General features: G+C 39.6%; 1 protein-coding gene and 1 long non-coding RNA gene across 4 annotated transcripts in view; both read right to left on the bottom strand.

Annotated features, from left to right (window-relative positions):
• Positions 1–4,580: 4,580 nt before the first annotated feature.
• On the bottom strand, positions 4,581–7,263 carry LOC140689292 (uncharacterized). The gene is made up of 3 exons (XR_012064285.1): positions 7,175–7,263; positions 5,696–6,697; positions 4,581–5,574 (listed from the first exon to the last, which is right to left on the bottom strand). It is a non-coding gene; the product is annotated as an uncharacterized lncRNA (long non-coding RNA).
• Positions 7,264–8,098: 835 nt separating this feature from the next.
• The window catches only part of RASA2 (RAS p21 protein activator 2), a 111,436-nt gene continuing 98,985 nt past the window's right edge, over positions 8,099–20,549 (bottom strand). For all 3 annotated transcript variants that reach the window (XM_072958409.1, XM_072958420.1, XM_072958422.1), the window contains 5 exons: positions 15,045–15,127; positions 14,192–14,400; positions 13,396–13,499; positions 12,855–13,044; positions 8,099–11,172 (listed from right to left, as the gene is read on the bottom strand). In XM_072958409.1, the coding sequence (XP_072814510.1) occupies positions 11,142–11,172; positions 12,855–13,044; positions 13,396–13,499; positions 14,192–14,400; positions 15,045–15,127 (617 nt within the window). In that variant the 3' untranslated portion in view covers positions 8,099–11,141. The remainder of the gene's footprint in view (positions 11,173–12,854; positions 13,045–13,395; positions 13,500–14,191; positions 14,401–15,044; positions 15,128–20,549) is intronic.

Raw genomic sequence — 20,549 nt, 5'->3', positions numbered from 1 at the left:
CTTTTGCCCTTGGTCCTAGTGAGCGTGAGATTTTTCTGTGTGACCCTTAAGCATAAAGTCTCTGCTTCTCCCAGTCCCGTGGAGCTCCTGTAATCAAGCCCCACTGGGCTTCAAAGCCCGATGCTCTGGGGCTCCCCGTCCCACTGCCAGACCCCCAGTGTGGGGAGACATGGGACTCAGAATCCTCACTTCCTTGGGAGAACTGCAATATAATTATTCTCCAGCGTGTGGGTCACTCATCCTGGAGGTTTGGGACCTGATTATGTGGTGAGTCTGCCCCACCTACTGGTCTCATCGTGGTTTCTTCAAGTTTTTATCTACAGAAGATCCTTTCTGGTAGTTCCCAGTCTTCTGTACTGATAGCTGTTCTGCAGTTAGTTGTGATCCTGGTGTGTCTGTGAGAGGTGAGCTCCAGCTCCTTCTACTTCACCATCTTGGCTGAAATTTTGGCTATTTTTGGTCATTTCCTCTTTAATGTATGTTTTAAAATCAGCTGTTTTCAAGTTCCATGGAAAGCTCTGTTGGAATTTTGACTGCATCGCATTGAATCTAAAAGTCAAGTTGGGGATAATTAATGCTTTTGTGATATTGAGTCTTCCTATCAATAACTATTTATTTTGATCTTCTCTCATGTCTGTGGCCGAGAACTGTCTAGTGGTTCACTGAGCTCACTCCCTTTTCTTTAGCTCGCAGCAGGACTGCATCTCCCAGCTTCCCTAGAAGTGTGGTGTGGCCCCTGCGGGTGGCTTCCGAACCGTGGAATGAGAGCAGAGAGAGCCTTGTTCATCACTCCCGGGCCTGGCTCTCCTCTGGGATTCTGCCTGCTCCAGCTCTTCCCCTAACTGTAGACATGCAGGGGATCACGAAGAGGGTTCTGAGACCCCCAGGAAGTGATGAGGCCACAGAATGAAAGAAACTGGGTCCCCCAATTCCTGTATGGAAGTCTTCTCACTGAAGACCGACACTGAACTGCTAGGAGAGCAAGAAAAAAAGTACAAAACTTCTATTATGTTATACCGTGGAGAGTTTGGAGTTTGTTCAAATAGTTTATTCTAATGAATCTTAGAATTACATTTCATAATTTTTCCCCATAGATGTCTATCTTTTGTTAGATTTTCTCTTAAGTATATTATCTGTTTTATTGTTGTTATATATGGCATTTTATTTTAAAAAAGTTTTTTTTTACCTGTTGCTGATATGTAAAAACACAATTAGTATGGGACCCATGTCCAACGGTCTTGATCACATCTCTTATTCTATTAGTTTGGTTGTAGTGTCTTAGTGGTTTTTCTATGAAGACTATCACCTGATTTAATATTTTTTTCCAATCATTTCATCTTTTATTTCTTATTCTTTCCTTATTTGTACTAGCTGGGACCTATATATGCAATGATTAGTTATAAGAACAGGCATTTTCATGTTCCATTTTTTTAAATTGAAGTATAGTTGATTTATAATATTGTGCTTTAAGTATACAGCAAAATGATTCAGGTATATATATACATATTACGCATATTCTTTTCTGTATTCTTTTCCATTATAGGTTGTTATAAGAAATTGAATATAGTTCCCTGTGCTATACAGTAAGTCTTTGTTGTTTATCTGTTTTATATAAAGTAGTGTGTATCTTTTAATCCCATACTTCTAATTTATCCACCCCTGCCTTTCTCCTTTGGTAACTATAAGTTTGTTTTCTATGTCTGTGAGTCTGTTTCTGTTTTGTAAATAAGTTCATTTGCATTTTTTTTTAGATTCCACATATAAGAGATATCATATGATGTTTGTCTTTCTCTGTCTTACTTCAGTTAGTATGATAACTTCTAGGTCCGTCCATGTTGCTGCAGATGGTAATATTTCATTCTTTTTTATGGCTGAGTGGTATTCCATTGTATATATATATGTCTATCTATCTATCTCACATCTTCTTTATGCATTCATCTGTTGATGGACACTTGGTTGATTCCATATCTTGGCTACTGTAAATAGTGTAGCTAGAACACTGGGGTGCATGTATCTTTTTTGGATTAGAATTTTTGTCTTTTCTGAATATATGCCCAGGAGTGGGATTGCTAGATCCTATTGTAACTCTGTTTTTAGTGTTTTAAGGAACCTCCATACAGTTTTCCGTAGTGGCTGCACCAATGTACAGTCCCACCAACAGTGCATGAGGGTTCCCTTTTCTCCAAACCCTCTCCAGCGTTTATTATTGGTAGACTTTTTGATGATGACCGTTCTGACTGGTGTGAGATGATACCTCACTGTAGTTTCTTTTTTTTTTTTTTATTGTGGTATGGTTCCTCCATTAAACTACACATATTTCTCATTATAGTTTTGATTTGCATTTGATTTGCATTTCTCTAAAAATTAGTGATGTTGAGCATCCTTTCATGTGCCTGTTGGCCATCTGTATGTCTTCTTTGGAGAGATGTCTATTTAGGTCTTCTGCCCATTTTTTGATTGGGTTCTGTTTTTTTTTTTTTTTTTGAATATTGAGTTGTATGGGCTCTTTGTATATTTTTGTTTCATTGTTTTAAGCTTACAGTGCTTCACCATTAAGAATGGTATCTGCCGTAGTATTTTAGGGATGTCCTTTATCTGGTTTCTTGTTTTTTATAGTTTTGTTTAATCATTATTCAATCTTTTCTGTCTGTAGATGATTGTATTACTTCTTCAATCTGTTCATGTGGTTGGTTACATTAATAGATTTTCTAATGTTAAAAAGAAGACACTAGGCCCCAAACGCAGTCAGTCATTCTAAGCCCCATATCACCAAATTGAGTCTTAATTACAGTTTCTGGCGCTCCCAGAAATGGAATCTTAAACTGAATCAGTCAGGAATTGCCTGATCAGCACTGGTGAGGTCACCTGCCTCAGAGACCCCTGCCATCTCCTAGAGGAAAGTAGCCCTGCAGTACCCACCCTGCTTTCGGCCTAGCGTGCCTCCCTTGCCCCTGCCCCATTCTGCCTGTAGAAGTCTTTCACTTTGCCCAGCTCCTCACAGCTCCTTTCCATCTCCCTGAAGGGGTGCTGTCTCACTTGTGGGTTGGTGAATAAAGCCAGAAAGGTCTTCAAAATTCCCTCAGCTGAATTTCAGTTTTGGACACTAATATTAAACCAAACTTGTCTGAGGTCAACCCAACTTGGTCATGTCGCCGTTTAGTTGCTGGTCAATACCTGATTTGGTTTGCTGCTTTTCTAGTTAGGATTTTGCATGAGCGAGATGGGCTCTGAATTTTTTTCTTGCTTTTTGTCTGGGTATCAAAGTGATATGACACCAGAGTGGCTGGGGTCTCCATTGAGAAAGCATCTGAGGGCCTGGAGGCAGTTGGGAGACACATAAACTGCAGATTTCATAGATTGCTCCACTGGCCTGCAGAGGAGAAAATAGATCAGTGACAGATGAACACGGTGACTTCAGCTCTGCTAAATCTGCACGCACAATCGAGACTGGAGGGGACTTTAGGAGTTAAATGGCCTTGTGAGCGTTTGGTGGGATGCGGTGGGATATGGTGCTAAGACTATGAAAAGGACAAGCATTCCAGACCCAGAGTGTCCTGGGTTCAAACCCTGGCTTCTCCCACTCCTTAGCTTTGTTGTTTTGGACATAGAGATCACCTACTCTGAGCCTCCACTTCCCATTCTTAAGTGTAGATTGAAAGGAGAGGTTAAGCATGTGGCAGCTAATTGGCTCAGTAGTTGTGGGAATTATCCTTACAGAAGAAAAATGTTTGAGTGTTGTTACAAAGCAGTTATAATAATTGCAAGATTGAAAGATGTTTCTGTTTAGTACATGTTCATTGTAGAAAATTTGAAAAGTACTTAAATACCTGTTTCAAACCCTGGATCTGCTGGCCACTTCTTAGGCAGTTACATCATCTCCCTTAGACTTAGTTTCCTGCTCTGTAAAATGGGTCCAGAAGCATCTCCTCATAAGGTTGTGTGAACATTAAATAACAGAACGTTTATAAAACGTTCAGCCTGGCAGACGGCAGATGCTCAGGTTGTTGATTATTAATATCACAGTTGCTATGAAAGAGAGAGATTTCTTCATCCCTGCCCTGAACACTCACAGGTGCACACACCATTATCTGGAACACCCATTTCTCTCTCTCTTTTGATGTCAGCAGCGCCCCACAAAAATCTGTTTCCAGGGGGAGGGTATAGCTCAGTAGTAGAGTGCCTGCTTTGCATGCGTGAGGTCCTGGGTTCAATCCGCTGTACTTCCATTTAAAAAATAAACCTAATTACCTCTCCCTCCCCAAAAATAACAACAACAAAAAATAATAAATAAAATAAAATTTTAAAAGAAGGAAAAAAATATCTTTTCCCAACTCAGCCAGGAAGGGAAGGGATGGTAGCAGAAATGTGACCAGTTTCTCCAAGAAACAGTCAGAACTGATAATCCAAATTAAAGTTCACTGATGTATAATTGGCATATAATAAAGTGGACATCTTCAAGTGTATAATCTGATAAAGTTTGACATGTGTAATCACCACGAGACCAACACCCCAGTCAAGAGAGAGAGTGGATCCAGCCTGTTTCCTTGTGCGCTGGCGACCCTTCCCCCAGCCCCCGCCGCCCAGGTGACCGCTGGTCTGCTTTCTGTCACTGGAGACGCGTTTGTATTTTCTAGAGCTTGATGCGAATGTACCGCACAGCACATGCCCTTTTTTGCCCGGCTTCATTCACACAAAACAGTGACTTTGAGACTCACCCCTGTTGACGGGTTTGCTAGTTCATCTCTTCGTTTTGCTGGGCAGTGAATTCTGTTGTTGGCTATCCGTCTGTTTTGGTTTGGTTATCCATTCACCCGTTAAGGGACATTTAGGTTGTCTCCGCTTCTTGGCTGTTACGAACAAAGCTGCTCTAAAACCTTCTGTACAAGTCTCTGTGTGGACATTTGGCTTTGTTTCTCTCAATCCAATTTTAAAAATCGTGATTGATTGTCTCCAAATGTCCTGCCTTCTTCTCAAGAGTGTAGAGTCAGGGGCTGCCCCTGGCCCGTGGGTCAGACTCCCGTTACTTGCATGTTCAGCAGGCCTCCATCATCACAGGACACAGGCTCCCCTTTTCTCTTAGGTTTAGTGCCTGAGTCGGGTGGATCAGCAGGCTTTTCAGGCCGGAGGCTTCTGGCGTCACTGTAGGGATCCGCCCTTAAACATCCCTCCTGAGGGCCTGGCTCCAGACGAGGCCGCATGTCTGAGTCTGCAGTGCATCTGCCTTCTCAGCTGCCCCATGAAGCCAAAAAACAAGGGGAAACTGAGGCACAGGCAAGGCAGTTATGGTTTGAGATTGCTCGGTCAGGCATTCTCTGCCAGGACTGCCTTCCTCCCCCTGCTGGCCTTTTACTGAGAAGCAAGTTGCCTGGGGTGATGTCACTTAAAAACAAGGGGGACACACTTGTTAACTAGAAGAGAATGTCTGCATTATTCACCAATTAACTCCTCGCTCCTCCTCAGGGGCAGTGCTTCAGCCCCAGAGTTCTATAAGCACATACGAAATATTTCCAGTCATCACGGTGCTCATCCAAAAATAAATAAATATCAGCGCCCCCACAGATGTTTCCTTATTTGCTGAAGGAAAAAGAAGATAAACACACTTATTGTGACTCACAATATTTGTGTAAAAGGCACCACGCTAGAGCCCTCCTAAGTACTCCCAACAATAATATTTTGGAAGCTTTAATTTTTTTACCTTGGATGGCTCGTCACCACTTTGATTCGGCATCGAGGTTTTCCCCCTCATGTTAACACCTCCAGGAAGTTAGAGGGTGTTGGGGGATGACCTGGTACTTCTAGGAATATCTTCTGCCCCCAAATCTAGAGGCTGGTTTCCTCTCTTCAGCGGTGTCAGGGAGAACATCCAAGGAGTCTAAGCACCTGGACCCTCGCAGACCAGCTCACAGTGGCGATAAAGCAGGAGCCCTCCAACTTGACCCACTGTGAGAGGCCCCCCCGAAGGGCAGGCTGACCAGATGGCGGGCCTGCCCCTCCCCCCTCCTACGCCCATGAGACTTTTCTCAACGCAGCACTCAGAGCAACCCAAAACAGCCAAGACCATCACGTCACTCCGCTACTCAAAAACCCTTCTTCACCCGTCTTCTACCCGTCCCCTCACTCATTTCGCTCTGGCCACACTAACCTCCTGGCTGCTTCTGAGCACACCACATTTTGTTTCTTCTGCCTGGGAGGACCTTTCCCTTCCTAGGCTTATGACTCCCTTTCCTCACCTTCTTGACATCTTTGTTCATGTCTCCTTTCTTGTGAGGCCTTCCTGACCACCTAGTTTTAAACTGTATCTCAGACGTTCCAGTCCCATACGTGACACTCCCTGTCTCCCTTCCCTGCTTTCCTTTGCTCCATAATACTTACTACCATCTGACCTACTGCTGTGGATGTAACCTTCCTTCTCTCCCCAGAATGCTAGCTCCAAGGAGGCAGTGATTTTTGTTTGTATTCTTACTCCTGACGCATACTTTTGATGTAGCTTAGGACTGAGGACTGAGACCTGGGATCAGGATTTGGAATTACTTTAACCCATATCCCAGTGTTTCCCAAACTTTAAAAACAAATGTCCCACATGAACACAGGTATCTCAGGCTTCATGATGGAAATGGCCTCCAGGTGAGCAGCACGGCATGGAGTCTGTCTAAAATGATGGGTGCTTCTTTCACAGTGCAGCGTGGCCTTCTCAGTTCTAGGTGGAGTTGAGAAAAATGTTAAATTTGGAAAACAATGTTGTTTATGCCAGACAGAATTTTCTCTGATGAGCCAAAACTTCACATATCTAAGCCCATGTCAAAAAGTAGACCAATACAAAGATTTTGATGGCATGAAATAAAGAGGATTTGACAAAGCAGAAAACTAAATGAGTCTTACTAGGACTTTAAACAGGTTACACCTTCTCTGTTGTCAATATGAAATCTAGGCGTAAGCTTAAAGTATGTTGGCAAATGGTGTTGTCAAACTAAGGTGTCAAATGGCAACATGACAAGCCAAAGGATGAGCCTTTTGGCCACAAAAGACTAAACCTCAGATGAGGATGCATATGAGGAATCAAGACCCAAGGTCTCTGGACTGGGGGCAGTTTGCTTTGAGGCATGTCACGCCTGCCCAAGACGGATTCTCCGAGAGGCCACACTGGCCGTTGACTTGGAGTAGCAGAGAAACTTACATCAGCTGGTGACACATACAGGGACTCTGCTTGGCCTCAGGTGTCCTTCATTTTGGAATCATGCAATTTGGAAAGGGACACCCAACCAAAGTATGGCCCCCTCTCTCATTAAAGAACTAGCTTGTTACATCATAGACTAGAACCCTCTTAGAACCTTCTGATATTTCTGATGAGGCCTGTTCTAACACCTGGGGCTAATATGAGTGGGGTTCTGGTATCTCAATAAAAATAACATGCTTAGAGATTGAGATCCCTTGTCCTTCCTTTTTGTTAACTTTCAAGTCCTCCAGTGTCACAGAGGCTAAGTTTTATGAAGGTTTATTTAGGGATATTTATTTATGGTACTAAGTGGAGAAGGATTTAGGCTTCTCTTGTCCGGGGCACAAGTTATCAACAAACCTGGCCTTTGGTGCTGTCACTTTATATTCCCTAGACCATTCAGCAAAGTGGCACAGCATGGTCAAGTTTAACATCCGGCAGGATGCACTGAAAGTCAAGCTACCCGGTAGGAGTCCACGCAGGACCTGACTAAACCCGAGGCCCTGATGTCGACATTTCTGAAAGGAGCGGAGTGTGGGATTCTTCAAAAGGCTAACAGAGGCTGAAAAACTCATCTCTCAACTATTTACCCAGACAAGAGTGGAATATATTCTCTCCTACCGGATGTGCATGGCTCTCAGCATCCTGCCTGGCCCTGTAGGTCCTCAAAGTAAGTCTGCTGAATGAATGAGCACCACAGTGCTCAAAAACCAGCCTAGATTAAATGCAAGAAAAGACTGCTATGTCCTTTCCAGACGATTTCTTCTGCTTTGTTACCGAGGACTCCTCACTTCTGCCCTTCCCTTACTAGCAGTGAGGTACAGTAATTTGAAATGAGAAGAAAATCTTACATTAGTGAGAAAGTAAGGTCACGCAAAGAATGGATAGGCTTCTTGTAATTTATTTGAGTTATTTCCAAGCGACAGTTACAAAAGTTTTTAATTTTTATAATACTCTTGATAAGAAAATAAAATTTAAATAAAAATACATTCTCAACAATACAACATGGTTACACAAATTCACTACATTAAATTTTGATAACTTACGTTTTCAAAGTGGACACTAAAAACCAATACTTACTAGTGACATATTAATTTCCAAGTTAATAAAAAGGGAAGCAGATAATATCAGCCAAGACTGGCATTTATCTCTAGAATGAGTCCTGTATTTTTCACATACTGCAAGGATACCTAAAAGGCTTTGAAGCGTTTTGTCTTTATAGGATGTACCGTTAGAACAAATTAAAGGTGCTTCTACTTAAAAAAAAAAAAAAACAAACAAACCAAAAAACATTTAAAACCTGGGCTGAATGCAGCTTTCTGATAAATGAATGAAATTAGGCTTCAGAAATAAACAAAAGCCGCATCATTCATCACCCTTTTTGTACAATAAGGAAAGTCTTGTTTTGACCCTTAACCATTACCCGTGATATTATAAACATATTTCTTTGGCAAATAAAATAGTTCAATTTGATAAATTATATTCCTGGAAGTAAAAAACTTTGCTATTTCCCCTCATTAAATGAATATTAAAAAACAAAGCTAAACAAAAACAAAACTAACAATAACAAAACAAGCAACAGATCAGCACAATCTTGACTTAAGAAAATGCCTAAACTAAGAACCAGAACTGGCATTTATGGCAAGAGTTTCTCCATATCATCCTTTTCTTTCCTTCCTGGGGTTTTCAGAGTTTTAGGATAAAGTGAGCTGCCATGTATTTCTTCAAGTGTGGAAAAGGCAGAAAGAGCAGATCAGGTAGTAACGAGAGTACTCATCAGTAACAGCCAAGGAACGAGGCCCTTGGAGGCAAGTAAGTACCTTGGTTTTCCTGGGGTCCCACTGACATGGTCTCTTATCTCAGGAGACTTTAAAAGAAAATTTCATTTCACATTACTTGTTTTTAGGCTGTGCCGAGCTGGTTAATTCCAGTCAAACTGGCTGTTCACATGACCCTTTTAAAGAAAATAACTAGTAACTGAACTCTTCAAATTCTGAGTTCTGTATTCACACAGCCTTCCTTGGTCCCTGTGAGAACGCTGTGATCTTTAAAAAACAATCATAACTGGGGACTTGATATTAGAAACAATTAGAAGAATATAACTAAAGAAGCCACGAGAGAGAAATGTGTGGTACCTGGCAACGCTCACATATCCTTTCCAGGCAGACATCTCAGAGACTCTTAAAAGGAAATTTCAATCTGAGTGAAATGAAATTCAACAATGAGAAATTTACTAAATGTGAAGTTCTTTTACACTGATAAGTCAGTGTAGTGTATGGAATCTACGAGCTCATAAAATTTAAAGGACTTTTTCAAACTTGTCTTTAAAATGGGCCAGGAATAACCTACTATAATGCAGACTAGGACTTATTCTTAAATAAAACCAACTGATTTTTACAAGTCCTTTAGAGAAATACATTGTTCAGTTATAGTCATTATGGAACAACTTTGATTGTGTGCCAATGGTCTTTAAAAATAATTATCCAGTAACAGAATTTAAAAACAATTACTTACCAATAATATAACTGGCAAAGTGTATCTTGAAACATAGCTTATGCTCAGGGAAACATAAAAAGCAGTACTAGCTAGACTTACATTAATAAGTCACAGTTTTAAACAGAAACACGTAAAATACTCCAGGGTTCAAGGTACCACATTTACAAAATTTAAAAAGACAAAATAGGAGTACCATGGTTTTTAATACTGATGAAGCAAAGTGTATCCCTCTCAACTTCAAGGCGGTAAACTTGCTTCGACTGCTTATTTACAGTTACCATTTTTAGGATAAAAGTAAATTATTAGGGAAAAGTAGAATTCAAACAGTTGCTTGCCCAAATTCCATTTGGCTAGCAGGCAGTAAGGAAACAGCAATGAGATATAAACATTTTCAGGAAAGCACTATTTCTAGACTTAAACACTGATCATTCAACTGATCATAAAGATTAGATACCACGGAGTATCTAAAGTAGAATCTGGGGCGGCCCAGATTATTAAAGTGCGCCGAGTGACTGTTCTGGACTTAGCTCTCAACCTTACCCTGGGAGGGGGGCATCCTATGGTGGCCCTTATAATAACATGGTCACAGGTGAAGTCTAGTGATTTAACCACCACCTTCCCCCACTGTTTACTTTCTCTTCTTTTTGAGAAGAGAAGTCCTTGGAAGTCACGTTAACCTGAACTCTCAAATCAAGAAAATGAGTACCTGATGTTTAAAACGATGAGAAAAAAATTTAGTGATCTCATTTTATGTCATCTGCCATCACTCATCCTAAATGTAAACAAGATGCACACAACAGTCCACGCTCCCTGATTCCTCCGGAGTTCTGTTCTGTTTACATCCCTAAATAGGCAGGAGGATCTGCTGGCTTTCAAGGACGCTCTGGCAGCTTTCTGCTGTTCTGTCGCTGTCCCTAGTGGAATCTGTAATGACCAACGGACCAGAGGAAAATCCTTTTTTAATTTCTTTTTGAAGAAGGAGGGTCTAGATGAACTAAATGGAAAGCTCTGAATAGTCATGGATTGAGATTTTCTAGTAGAACACAATGTTGGCAGTATAGAGCAGGCACTAATGGTAGTGAAAAGTCCACAGAACATGGAGTGTTACAAGGAGAGATGGTTTCTTGCTATGTGGAGTTTTCCTTCTGTGACAAAGCTTCAGGAAGATTCTTTCTATTAAAAACAAGTTGCAGAAACATGGCTTTTGAGACAAGATATGAAGGGAATCTTGAGTTTTAAATTCTCCAGGAATACATTAAGACCAAGATTCCCAAACAGTTCATTTTGATTATTAAATATTAAATACAACATGAATGCAGGTGACACTGAAGCCAATGTTCATTCTTAAATACTATGAACAAAATATACGATGAACTGAAAAACTCCAACAAAAGTCCTATTTTCCAGTTCTTCTTAATCAACTGGTCAAACTCTAAGATGTTTTCCCAACAATTGGATTTTCCCTAGAAAATAAAAAAAAAAATCATTTTTCAAAAGTTGAAAAACAGAAGATTTTAAAAAGTGACAAATATAGTATCCAGTAAGTGTAATCTCTTGATAACCTCTCATGCCAAATCTTACTTCATTAATTCAAGTTTTTACTGACCATCTATTAAGTGTCAGGCCCTATTTCGGAAACTATGGACACAGTGATGAACAAAATGGACAAAACCCTTGCCCCTGTGGAGTATAGAGAAAATAGTATGAACAAATATAGTATTTGGTACAAGAAAGACTGGTATTTTTTAACAGAGAAGAATACAGCTGGGAAGGGGTACAGTGTGTGAGGCTGGGGAAACGATACTACTTAAGAAGGATGGTCAAGCACTGGCCAGGACCTCATGTGGACACTTGCCAGGGCTCCAAGAAAACTGGGTTATTGCTGTTGGAAGAGAACAATTACACTAATGTAGAAAAGACAGTATTAGGATGCTTACAGTAAACTTCCAATGTACTGAGCCTTCTATCCAGGGAGAACATAAATATTTACACCTGTCAAACTGATTTTTATTGTTTATAAAACACAACTATAATTACCAATCCACATAATTTTAAAAGAATACTTAAGATGATGGGGCCAGGATTCAAAGGGCCCCCTTCCCCCAGTCAGCTGCATGACCCTGGGCAAGGCCCTTTACTTCCCTGAGCCTCAGTTTCTCTAGCTATAAAACAGGAATACAACCATGCTGGGCTGACGTGAGGCCAACGAGAGTGTGCACTGTGGCAAACACTTGCTGTCCAAGAACCATCCCCTCCCTCTGTACCTCTGTGCAAACAGAAACCTGATTCTAGTGCTAATACTGGGCAACCCTGTGTTTCAGGGGAAGCTGAAGGTAACTTTACACAAGGTTTCTTTCCTGTTGTGGAAGAAAACAGCTCTTTCTGCCTCTGGACACTATTATTAAAAAATGTGGGGCTCTGAACTACTGCAGCCCAGTTGTGACCACAAGGGGATAAGCCTGAGGAAGACAGAAATCATCTTGTTGAAGACGGCTGAGTGGCTGGACCATCCTTGATGGCAGTGTTGAACTAACCAAGTATAGAAGAGAGGACTTAATTTGTGAGATTAAAAAATGTCTGACTGTGTAAACCACTTCAGTTGGGATTTTCTGTTATTTGCTACTACAAACAATCTAATGGACACGATGTAAAGTCCTGGGCACGCTGTCCAGGGTGCCGAGTAAGCTCTGAGATAAGTGTTAACTGTTACGGCCGTTTTCCTCCACGGTGCCCATCTGCATCCGAGATGCAGCCAAAGCATCAACTATAAGACACTTCTAGCACTTTCCCAGGTAGCTGTTTTTTAGTGCTTAGCAGGTACAGAGGCACTGTGGGAGACAGAAGGAAGGAAGGGGATCAGGAAACAAAAACAGAAAACTACCAAGTATTCGATTCAGTGGTTACAGTGGAATATAACATTGTAAGTGGTGACAAAGTACAGCACCAACAGAATGAAGTGATACCAGGACTGAAAAAGACAAGGATCACCGTACGAGTGGCCAGGGAGACTCTTGTGCAAGAGAAAGGTTTTGAGCTGGTCTTAGAGGTGAAGCAAGCAGGATGCCTGCACTGCAGGCAAGTGCAAGGTAGCAGAGGCAGTCTCACTACGTCCCAGCTACGTTTCAAGTGTCTTAAAAATACTTACTTGCTCCCATATTTCGCACTACTTGATCTCTTCTTCCTATACTTTTCATGAGGTTCATCTAGCTTCTCTATGATGCTTTTTATTTGTTGAATTGTCTTAAAGGTTGTTACAGAATCCTCAATTACAAAGTTAGAATAGTCATCGGGCTCCTTCTGTGGTCCTTGATAGACGGCTATAGTCCCACAGGCCTCTACGAGGAGCAACAAGATCTCTGGTCAGACAGCTAGGTCATTAAATATAATTTGTAGTATAAACAAGAATGTTTCAAGGGGCTCAAGCTGGCGAGATCGCCCCTGGAAATGCACAGACAACCAAAATACATACATTTTATTAATTATGATCATCCCATTTATCAAAAACAGTATTTTCACTTGATGAATATCTATGAAAAAGGCTCCCATTGGGAGTTTGTCAACTTTCATAGAAATAACATTTTGGGAAATCTATGCGTATCTTCAACTTTAAGAAAATGCCAAACAACACTTCACTAATTCATAATGAAGGATCATGGTTATATAAAGTATTTCAATTGTATAGTTACCTTCCATTTTCTGCAGCTTAAGTGAACTGAGGGTAAAAAGGGAATAAATCCTTTCTGTTTCTCTGTCTTCATCAATATCTATTTGGATGTCTGCAGGGACACCTCTATGGTAAAAATGAAATCAAAGACATTGGAAAAATTTCACTCTGTTAACACGCTACTGACTTTTGACAGTCTGAGACTAAAAACAGAACCACAGAATTTTGTAGAAGGAACCTCAGGAATCTAGTCTAACTTAATAATTAAATAAAATGGGGCCAAGAGAGGTTCAGTTATTTTGTGACTCTAATCAAAAGGAGAGGAATCTTAAAGTGAAAGCATTTTCATAACTTAAGCTTCATCACAAAAGGCATACTTTACTTTTTAAATCCATAGGGCTTCAATTAGAGGGAGACTCCTAAGCTCTTCTTCCCCAATATCACGCTCACACTCGCGCATCTATTTAAACACTGCCCCCCTCATCTTTTTTTGACTTGTGCAATCACAGTTTATTTGGGAACATTTTTATCATCTTCCCTAAAAAAAACCCTGTACCCCCATTAGCATTCCCCATTCCTCCCTCCCTCTAGTCCCTCACAACCACTAATCTACTTTGTGTCTCTAGAAATTTACCTATTCTGGGCACTTTACACAAATGTTATCATACAGTATATGGCCTTTGTGTCTGGCTTCTTTCAGCATGTTTTCTAGGTTCACCTGTGCTGTAGCATGTATCAGGACTTCGTTCCACTTTATAATAATAAAAAATTATTATTTTATAATAATTTGAAACTTTTTTAATCAAAAAGAAACTTACGCAGTACATCGCTTACAGCCGAGAGCGCTCTCACTGGTCTCCAGACAGCAGAGCCAGTTTCCGTTTAGATATGCAGAGGGGTGATAAAAACTGAGCCTGTTCTGATTGCATCGGCTCACCCTGCAGAGGACGTCTATCCATTCATTAGCTTCTACACAATTATTTGCCTGGACATAGAGTGGTTTCTCCGTATGTATCACTTGGAACATCTTCATAGGCAATTAAGATTAAAAAGTTAGTGACAAAGTCTAAAAACCAAACACATTATGAAACACAAAAAGCATATAACAGAAATATAGTTTCCTTGGCTAGATAACCGTTGCTTGGGTATCTTATGAATTGTTACTCTGCAAGCAAGTTAGTCCCCAGGACAGTCTGAATCACATGGTACTCAATAGTACAAAAGAATATAATTTTAAGAAGCCAGACAACTGCAAAGGAATAGACTATCATATAAACAGGAATCAAGGAAGATAATTTCAGATGGAGGAAAATGTATGAGTAAAGGCAAAGCAGAAGGAAAATACAGAGGAGCAAGGAAATCATCTTGGATGGCTTGAGTGGATGGTACATACTGAAGAGCAGCAGAAGATACGGTTGCACAGACTGGTTGGGACTAGTATTATTAAAGACTTAACGTCAAGCTGAGAAGTTTGATAGAACAAAAGTATTGAGACAAGTACCTTAACTTGATAGGTGAGCATCAACAACAGTGGGCAATTTTAAGACACAGTTCTAGCCAGCAATTATAAAATATTAGTGATTAATAACAAACACTAAAATAACCTCCTTAAAATTTATAGCTAAGTAATATATGCAGTTTAAAGTGCTTTAAATTATTTATGTCACTTACATTTTTCTTGTTGAAAGAGCTCTCTTCCAGTTTTTCCACAGCAAGAATGTTTTTCACTGGAATTGTGTAAATTGCATCTTTGCCTAAATAATACAAGAAGAAGGATAAATGACAAGGTTTAAGATAATTCTTTTGAAGGTAGGCATAGAAGCAGCCTACAGATTTTCAAGTGGCACATATGTAAGTATTTGTTTTATGGAATAGATGAATTTTGATTGTTTTCTACAGTGTGACTCCCACTTCACTTTTTTGATATAAAATTAAAACATTTTCAAGGAAAAATGCAGGAATAAATTTGATCTCTTATGTATAAAATAAAAATGTTATTATAAATTTGTAAGATTAATTATATGGGGACTGAAAAAATATGTCCTTATCAATAGAGGCCTACTCAAAATGTGCTGAGACACGGGATTCTCTTTCATGGAGTTATTATATACACAATGAGTCTGACTGTGCCTAAGTGTATTTTTCTGGTTTTTTCCAATCTAATAATTAAATAAGGAATATTTAACTCAAAAACAATGATTTGAAATTGAAAAACTGTTCATTACTATCACATATTAGCTGGTCAGCTGACTGGAGCTACCAAATTTACTCTAAGAGATAGGGAACAAAAGTAAAAAATTGTATTTGATGGAGTGAATCATCAACCCAATTTAAGAATTTGGAAATCTGAGTTTGTTGAAGGAGCTCCATAATAATACAGCACAAGGATATAATGCATTTCAACTTAAAATTTACTTGAGAATAAATGACATATAGTCATATAAGCTATAGGCAAATGTTAATTATGACTTTTTCTGGTCATTCTGTAATGTTGTTCTTAGAAAATCAAAGCTTTGCCTCCCTCTCCCACCAAACTCTGCTTTAATGACATATGGCTGAAGTGTTGGAGACTTCTACATTTTATATTATCCGTGGATTAATGTATAGTTTTTTGGTCAAAGACACTAATTTGTGGTTAATGAAGGTTTTTGTCCTTGAACAGCAAAGTTAATATTTGCTAAGCCTGGTTCCTCCTGTAAAATCTAAAATTTGTGTAATTCAAGCAATGTGACAACCAATTTTTTAAAACGATAAAGTCACTTAATTCAACTATCATACATTGAATGTCTATTATATACCAGACACTGTCCTAGCCACTTGGGATATAGCAGTAAACAAAACACATAAGGCCCCTAATAAAGTCTGCATTTAGGTCTAGAAAGACTGATGAAAGACAAATAAATATTAGGTAGAGATGAATGCTGTAATGAAAATAACCCAAGGTGATGTCATAGAAATTGGGAAGTTATTTTAAATTGGGTAGTTAGGGAAAACTCTTATGTTGAATTTAAATTCAACAGATACAAATCATATCTACATGGGAAAATGAGAAAAGACTATCAGCAGTCTCCTGGAGGCAGACACGATCAAGTTTATGAGGGGGCTGGGGGAGACGGAAAGGGAGTGAACTGAAGGAAGCCACAGCCCGAGCCACGTGTAGGAAAAGACACCCGCAAAAGTAGGACTGGTCAGAAGAGCTTCAGGCCAGAGTCAGTGGACACAGACAGCTGAGGGGGGTTGGGGGGACACACCAGACATGTATCAGGATGATTAATTGGTGAGCTGCACTGGGAACAGCTGGGCCAATTAGGTCCTCCACCCCCCCCCCCCCCCGCCGGCTAGTGCTAAGCAGCAGTCAAGAGGCGTGTGCCCAGGCTAAGCAGTGAGGGCGCGTCCCGGGCTGTGGAGCAGTGCCACGCAGGCTGCTGAGCACGCCCACGCCATTAGACAAGCACTAGCACCCTTGCCCCTCAGCAGCTCGTCCTGTCCCTCCCTCGCAACCACTGGCGGTCAGCTACTGAACACTCAAGCAGGTAAATGGACTGTAACACAAAGATGAGCAAGTCACAAAAAAAAAAAAAAAATCACCAGATAAGGAAAATCAGCACTCTGAAGGAGAGACACACATACAACAAACAGAATACATCTGAGGAAATCAGGGGTATAATAAATTAGTGGGCAGAGGAGAATATCTTTGGGTACCAACCTCCATGGGGCACCACAAAGATTCCAGAGAACTTCAGAATTTTGCAGGAAGTTTCCGTCTTGGTTTGTTGAATACACAAAGCATGCACATACCTAGAACCACTGTGTTTGTTCATTTCTAGACAAATTATGATACAGCATATGTAGAGAAAGTGCATTGCTCCCAGGCACGTATGGTGTCATCAGAGTTAATTTCAGTTAATAGTGTTAACTGGAATGAATTGCAAGGTGCACTAGTAAAATGGGGGATTTTACTGAGGACTCTCCAAACTTAGAGTACAAAAAGACAAAGAAACAAAGTAAAAATGTTAAGAGCCATGGTGGATGAATTTAGAAGTTTCAGTATCTGTCTAATAAGCATTCCAGAAACAGAACAGAAAGAGTGTTCAGAAGAAAATTACCAATGAGAATGTCCCAGAGATGAAAGTAGAAATCTTCAGATTGACACGATCCAACAAGTGCTAAGCAGGATGGAAGAAAAAAGATAATACCTAGCCAGTGGGCAGTAAAATATTAAAACCTGCAGCTTAAAGAAAGTCCCGGGAGTTTCTAGGGAGAAGAATCAAGATTGAGATTCAGAATGACATCAAAATTCTCACCAGCAACAAGGGAAACTAGCAAACCATGGAATAGTATCTTCAAAGTTCTGTGGGAAATGATTTTAAATCCAATTTAAATTTTACCCTTCTAGAGTAAGGGTAGAATACAGACTTTGTTGGTTTTTATATGCAAGGACTCAGAAAATTTATCAGCTCTAAACTCCATCTGAAATAATTCCTTGAGGATATATTCCTGCAAAATAAATAAGAATGCAGGAAAAAGACAAGTGTGTTATATAAGAAATAGTACTGGGCAAAGAAAAACTTGTAAGAATAGATAGAAAGTCATTAAAACATAATATAAAATGGTAAAAGAGAACGTAGCACTAAAATTTCAGATGACTTCATTAGGCAGATGCTAGGAAAAAAATAAATTGAAAACATATTCACGTTCTTTCTCAACTTGCATGGAGACTGTGATTAACTGCAGACATTAAGATAAATATGTAAATTTAACCTGTTAACAATTTAAAGGCAGAAACAGGATGCCCAAGTTTCTCACTAAATAGATAATGTGAGCATGTGTGGGACTGATTATTCCAACAAAAAGGCAGGAAAAAAAATAAACCCAATAAATAGAAAAGCCTAATAAACAGAATATACAAAACAAAGTAGCAATTACTTTGTGTTAAATGTGAGTGCATTAAATTTCCCTATTAAATGACTAAAATCCAGATTTGGCTAAAATCACCGTTATCGTCTCAAAAAGTTAAACACAGTAAGTTACCCATATGACTCACTGATTCCACTCTTAAGTACAGACCTATGAGAACTGAAAACACATGTCCACACAAAAACTTGTACATGAATGTTCACAGCAGCATTATTCACAATAGTAAAAAACTGGAAACGATCTAAATGTATATCAACTGATGAACTGATAAAATTTGGAATATATCCAAACAATGGAATATTATTCAGCCATAAAAGGAATAAAATACTGATTCATGCTGCATCATGGGTTAACTTTGAAAACATTATGCTAAGTGAAAGAAGCCAGTTATAAAAGGTTATATATTTAGGTCCATTTATATGAAATGTCCAGAACAGGCAGATCCATAGAGACAGAAAGCAGATCTGTGTTTGCCAGGGACTGGGAGAAGGGACGAACAGGCAGTGACTGTTAACAGGTATAGGTTTTCTTTTTGGGGGGATGAAAATGTTCTGCAACTAGTGCTCATTGTACAACTTTGTGAATATACTAAAAATCAACTGTACACTTTAAATGGGTGAATTTTATAGTATGTGAATTATATCTCCATCAAAAAAAACCATTACCACCACAAGAAAAACAGAAGTCCAGCTATTTACCGGTTTCAAGGAACACAGCTAAATAATCACAAGTCTATTTTCTGATAGTAGTCAGTTGAGTAACTCCATTCCTCAGGAAGTAAGTATAAAACCGGGCAAATTATTAAAAACAACCACTTTGGGGCACTGGAAAACCACCAAAGGCAGGCCAAACTCTGAGACGCGCTTACTCATGGATGACTGCTACTGCACAGGGTAAGGACTGTGAGTTTATGGTCTTCCTCCCTGGGGGTGTTTCCAGAATTCCCCTGCTCAGGGAAAACTCACAGCTTTACTGGCTAGAATTTACAGATTCAGCTTAAGGGTGAGATTTTGAAAATAAGAGAGTTTTTTTTAAAACAAGGCTGAGATAATGAACTCTCCACATCCGTGGCTGACTGCTAAAGCCACATGTATGTAAACCATCCCAGAGAGTCTGGAAAAAGTGGGAAGTTTGTAAGACTTGTGAATTTGCTGTGCCTCTGAATGTGCTCTGGCTCACACGCAGCTCAGATGAGAAGACTTACTGGCTTCAGGTATTTGAGCTCTATGTGCAAATCACTGGCTGACGCCAACTGAGCAAGCTCAGGTGAGACCCCTAGGGAGGCAGATGGGATTAGGGAAAAAACCCAAAATCTGAGCAAAGACAATAGCAGCCATACACTGACAGACAGAAAGAAAAAGAGAGAAAGACACACACACACATACACTGCATGTGAGTCTAGGTAAGCTTTCAGAAGAACAAACAGAATCCAGACACACTACAATGTCCAGTTTTTAACCCAAAATAAGATACGGAAAGAAATAGGAAAGTGTGACCCATACTGGGGAAAGAAAGCAGACAACTGAAAATGACTCTGAGTGGATTCAGATGTTGAATTTATTCTCTTTGTCAGCAAAGACCTCAAAGCAGCCATTATAAATATGTTCAAATAATTCAAGGAAGATACGCTAATAATGACTGAACAAATATGGACTCTAATCAGAAAAATGGAAACTATAAAAAGAAACAAGTAGAAATTCTAGAGCTGAAAAGCACAATAAATAGAATGAAAAATTCACTGTGTGAGCTGAAGAGCAGATTTGAGATGTGAAACAATCAATGAGCTTAAATAGAAATTATCTACTCTAAGGAACAAAGATAAAAAAACAATGACAAGTGAAGTGACTCTCAGAGAGATCTGCGAGACACTATCAAGTATGCCTGAGTGTGACTGGAGTCCCGAACAGAGAGAAAAGCGGCAGGAAAAATATTTGAAGAAACAAGTAAAAAGTTGCTCAAATCTTGTGAAAAACATTAGCTTACGGTTTAAAGAAATTCAAATCCCAACAACGTCTTGAAAAATTTCAACTGCCAAGTAGTACATTTTATGCCCATTATAATAACAAAAAAGAAAAAGGAGTGGTGATATAAAGAGTGGGAAAAATATGGGAAAGTCTTACTTTAATGAAGTTCAATTTATCTTAAAAATGTTTAGTGCTTTTAATATCCTAAGAAATTCTTGCATACTCCATGGTTATAAAGATAGTCCCCCGTGTTTTCACCGAGGCCTATGATCCTGTCATCTTGAATTAAATTTTG

Source organism: Vicugna pacos, chromosome 1 (assembly GCF_048564905.1).
Source record: "Vicugna pacos chromosome 1, VicPac4, whole genome shotgun sequence".
Lineage (NCBI taxonomy): Eukaryota > Metazoa > Chordata > Mammalia > Artiodactyla > Camelidae > Vicugna > Vicugna pacos.
This window is presented reverse-complemented; position numbering and strand designations above follow the sequence as displayed.